Source organism: Acromyrmex echinatior, chromosome 2 (assembly GCF_024713525.1).
Source record: "Acromyrmex echinatior isolate Ae372 chromosome 2, ASM2471352v2, whole genome shotgun sequence".
Taxonomy (NCBI): domain Eukaryota; kingdom Metazoa; phylum Arthropoda; class Insecta; order Hymenoptera; family Formicidae; genus Acromyrmex; species Acromyrmex echinatior.
Genome location: NC_141853.1, coordinates 1782728 through 1788046, shown reverse-complemented (window position 1 = coordinate 1788046; position 5319 = coordinate 1782728). Strand labels below are relative to the sequence as shown.

The 5319-nt window shown below is 32.2% G+C and overlaps 1 protein-coding gene across 1 annotated transcript; it reads right to left on the bottom strand.

Annotated features, from left to right (window-relative positions):
- LOC105145627 (uncharacterized) lies at nt 1-3777 on the bottom strand. The gene is made up of 2 exons (XM_087416642.1): nt 3053-3777; nt 1-1893 (listed from the first exon to the last, which is right to left on the bottom strand). The coding sequence occupies exons 1-2, from the start codon at nt 3161-3163 to the stop codon at nt 283-285; spliced, it is 1722 nt and encodes a 573-aa protein (XP_087272768.1). The 5' UTR covers nt 3164-3777; the 3' UTR covers nt 1-282.
- Between the last annotated feature and the right edge of the window lie 1542 nt (nt 3778-5319).

The following is a 5319-nucleotide window of genomic DNA, read 5'->3' as shown; positions in this document are numbered from 1 at the left end:
TAAATATAAAAACAAAATTTTATTTATTTAAATAAAACATCTCATATATATATATATGTATATACATACACGCATTTAAGTGTATATATGTACATATATTACACATTTCTTAAAATAGGTTCAAAATATCATAATCTCTAAATAATATATAGTAATAATATAATACATATTTAGTACATAAATAATTATAACATTACAATTTAAAGATAATTAAATGGCAGTTTTGCATAAATTTCTATATATTTGTATGTAAATCATTTAAATGTTAACTCAAAATTTGTTTTAATACTTTTCGGTGAGTTCTATCTCATCAGTATCTTCGGCTTCTCTTTTAAATCGAAAACCACCAGTAATACCAACTGAAGGAGAGACACCGTGACCTCTTGGACTCGGCTGAAGTTGACCATGACCTCTGATGAAACCATTATTGCCAAAATTTCTCTCAGCTTGAATGCCGATGTGTGGTTGCACTCGTTGTCCCGGTATTTTATTCAATCCTCCATAGACATCTGCGGTTGTGCGGCCATTGTTCATGATGTTACGATTAACATTGAGATCCCAGGTAGGTTGACGCATTGGACCGCTCAGAGGTTGCGTTCCTTGGAAAGTTATTGAACCTTGGGGTTCGGCTTCTCTTCTGAATCGAAATCCACCAGTTATACCAACTGAAGGAGAGACACCGTGACCTCTTGGACCCGGTTGAAGTTGACCATTACCTCTGATGAAACCATTGCCAAAATTCCTCTCAGCTTGAATGCCGATATGTGGTTGCACTCGTTGTCCCGGTACTTTATTCAATCCTCCGTAGACATCTGCGGTTGTGCGGCCATTGTTCACGATGTTACGATTAACGTTGAGATCCCAGGTAGGTTGACGCATTGGACCGCTCAGAGGTTGCGTTCCTTGGAAAGTTATTGAACCTTGGGGTTCAGCCTCTCTTCTGAATCGAAATCCACCAGTTATACCAACTGAAGGAGAGACACCGTGACCTCTTGGACCCGGTTGAAGTTGACCATTACCTCTGATGAAACCATTGCCAAAATTCCTCTCAGCTTGAATGCCGATATGTGGTTGCACTCGTTGTCCAGGTACTTTATTTAATCCTCCATAAATATCTGCGGTTGTGCGGCCATTGTTCATAATGTTACGATTAACGTTGAGATCCCAGGTAGGTTGACGCATTGGACCGCTCAGAGGTTGCGTTCCTTGGAAAGTTATTGAACCTTGGGGTTCAGCTTCTCTTCTGAATCGAAATCCACCAGTTACACCAACTGAAGGAGAGACACCGTGACCTCTTGGACCCGGTTGAAGTTGACCATTACCTCTGATGAAACCATTGCCAAAATTCCTCTCAGCTTGAATGCCGATGTGTGGTTGCACTCGTTGTCCAGGTACTTTATTTAATCCTCCATAAACGTCCGCGGTTGTGCGGCCATTGTTCACGATGTTACGATTAACGTTGAGATCCCAGGTAGGCTGACGCATTGGACCGCTCAGAGGTTGCGTTCCTTGGAAGCTTAGTGAACCTTGAGGTTCAGCCTCTCTCTTAAATCGAAAGCCACCAGTTATACCAACTGAAGGAGAGAATCTACGACTATGTGGACCTTGTTGAAATTCAGTATGACCTCTGATGAAGCCATTTTTGCCGAAATCCTTTTCAGCTTGGATGCCAAAGTGTGGCTGTACACGTTGTCCAGGTACTTTATTCAATCCACCGTAAACATCTGCAGTTGTGCGATCTTTGTTAAAAACATTGGCATTTGCGTTGAGATTCCAAGTTGGTTGACGTTGTGAGCCACTCAGAGGCTGCGTTCCTTGAAACGTTATCGAACCTTTTTTTGGCTCCTCGATTTGCAGGTTGGGTAGATTAGTTTGGCGAGGAAAACGCAGTTCCTGTAAGAAAAAAAATCATTCCTTGAAAAGGTGATTCTTTTATATATGTCTATACACTCACTGCGCGCGCGTGTGTGTGTGTATGTGTGTGTGTGCGCGTGTGTACATAGAAAGAAGGGTAGGAATTGAGGACACCTAAGGGAAAATTAAATAAAATTGTTAATTATGTAACACTATTCAAAAGATACTCTAGTTCTTTATCTTTAAACTGCAATATATAATTAACAGTCATATATTATCAATTTAAATAATTTTTTTTTCCCTTAGATATTCGCAATTATTCCGTTCTCCTATCCATCAAAATCATCGAAAATATATGTATAATAATATTTAGTCTGTATTCACAACGCATTTTTATCGATGAAAGCGCTTTTATCTCTAAAATTCTGTATGCGTAAACTATAACATTGTTGTAAAGGCGATCTGAATACGGGCCTTTATTTTGAATAGCGTGTACTTTTTATACAGTCATGTGTTATAATAAGAATGTATCGTATTATCATTGGATACGATAAATGAAATTATCACTAATATATTGCAATAGTGTCGTCCACGTCCGTAATTCCCTTCTCCCCTATATTTATGTATGTAAAATCCAGTGTTAGTTATTCGGTAAGCCATATATTGAAGTATACATATACAAAAATAATAGAAATTATTAAGAAATATTTCAAAAAGGTATTTTTTAAAGCAAAAAATCTTATTTTAAGGCTCTTCATTACTATGAGAATTTTTATTATGTATTTTCTCAATTCTAACATCATAATCTGAATAGCGATAAGTGAACAGGAATTTTTATAACAAACTCCAGATGTAACAAGTGTTTTTGTGAGTTACGCTAAATGCAAGATAATTATAGTGTGCAATATGCAATGCGTTAATAAATGCATAGTCACGTATCATCAATTTGTCACGTTAGACATTAGATGATGCAATATTAATGCTTAGAAATTATAGTTATTTAAATCATATTTTAAATATAATATTGTCTTTAAATATTTAGATAATTTAATACTCAAATATAAATTAAGAAAAAATTTATAAAAATCATTTCAATTATAAATTTATCTACGTTTAAAGTAAAGTATTTATATAATTTTCAACTTTAGTTTATTTAAGTAATAAATTATTTTTTTTTTATAATATAATGATTACTTACATGTGATGAAAGAACTTCGGTTGATTGCGATGATGATGTTTTTCCTGACAAGTCAGCGCTTGTGTAAGTGACAGCGCATAATACGGCCAACACAAAAACTAGCAGCTTCATGATGATATTAACTATTCTTTTTTCAAAGTAGGAAACTGTTTCTACTTGAAAGTTTGAAACAACTTCTGATGCTTGTTCGTCTTGCCCCGATTGCTTATATACGAATTTTAGATTCCCGGGGATGTACTCAATTTTCCTTACAGTCCCGTTGCGTCACTTATCGCTCCGGGTAATTCCCAGCAGCAAATCGAACGTGCCTCGAGTTGAGTTCATGCGACATTCTCTCGCGTCGGGGAATCCTCGCGCAATAAATAGTAACACTATTCGGACGTATTTTCCTCAGTGCTTTAATCTGTCAATTGCAACAATCATACGTATTAATCACATGTCTGTTTCTAATATAATATAACTAATAGTCTTTTTGCTTAATTTTTATTACCTATATTCAAGCAGAATAATGTTTTAAATAAAATGTATGATTGTCATGTAAAAATTACTTCTTTTATGTTTTACTTAAACGATGAACGTAATAATAGATTTAAGCAATTTAGATAAATAATTGTTAGTGAACGTATATATATCTATTTGATTGAGCAAAAGTACTTGATAAAGTACATATCTATATACAAGGTTTTCATATAATTTTAAGACATTGATTTACTCTATTTTTTATTGTTTGAAGGAGATGTTTTTATACTGAGTACATTATATTTCATATATATAAGTTTATTGCCTTTATAATAAAATAACAATTTTAAAAATAAAATACTAAAAACAGAATACTAAAATACTAAAATAAAAACTAAAATACTAAAATACAAAAAAATTTGATAGATGCTATTCATACTTTTTTAAATAACTGTTATCCTCTTTCTTTTATTTTCTCTACAATTGAACGAAGATTAAAGTTTCATATGCATAATAAATATATTACACGTAATTCACATGAGAAAGACAAATATTTTACGATTTCTTATGTTAAATCTATTTCCGAAAGTTTCCTTCCTATCTGTAGTATGTTTGTAAACTAGCCTTTTCTATTCCTAACACATTAAAAAGTTTTATAAAAAGAGGAAAAGCTTGATAAGAGATAAGCTTGATTTCCTATCCAATTAGAATTAGTTTATAAGATCTCCTGTGACGACTGTGAGGCGAGTTATGTCAGACAAAAAGAAAATTGAGTACGAGATTACATATCTCTGATATTAGGAGGAATATTGGTTCTCCTGTCATAATTGATCATCGTATTAATTTTGACCATAATTTTAAATGGAACGAGATGAAAATTTTAGACTGCAAATCTTCGTATAACAAGAGATTGGTGTCTGAAATGATTCACATTAGAAGACAGAAATAAAGTCTCAATAAACAAAAAGATACCAAATCTTTATCTGAAACTTACTCACAGATCATTCAATCTCTTTCTCCTTCTTAACTGCATTCTTTTCCTATACATTTCTTTTCTCTCCACTTTCTCTTCCTTCTACTTTATTTTACCTTTTCAACCTTCTTACTTTTATATGTACTTTACTTTATCTCTTAGCATCTTAGAGAGATCACATTCAATTCTCATTGCATTGCCTAATAGATAACATATCATTTTGACACACAAAAAAAGGTATTTATTTTCAATTTATCCATCACTAAATTTAATATATATATATATATATATATATATTGTATGACGATACTTTATACTTTCTCTATCGGCATTAATGACTCTAATGTACATGTCTTAAAATATTAGATTGTTTTTTTTGCTTTTTTATTTTTATTTTTTATTCCTGTGGTAATTTATAATATTTACATTTTGTACTTTCTAACAGAAACATGTTCGTCCTTATTCTACACACACAATCCGAAGGAATACATTGTTGTCGATTTCAACTTTCGTATAACTTTCATTTTATTTTGAAACGAGATTTATATTTGATATTGCGATCGAGAGCGAATTTTAATTTTTATATATCTTATCCATGTAATATTTTCATAATTATTTTTGCGTCACATTGAAAATGATCCAACAGGAATCGAAACGTTTGTGTTGTTTATTTGTTAATGGTAAAATTAAATTTCATATTTTATATTCATGATATGTTTTATTTTATTTTTTTAACTGTTCAATATAATTTTGTTATTTTGTGATAATTGTTTTAGGCTCGTAGCTCTTTGTCTTTCTGTTTGTTTTAAAAAATTCTATTTAATAATTTTTAAAA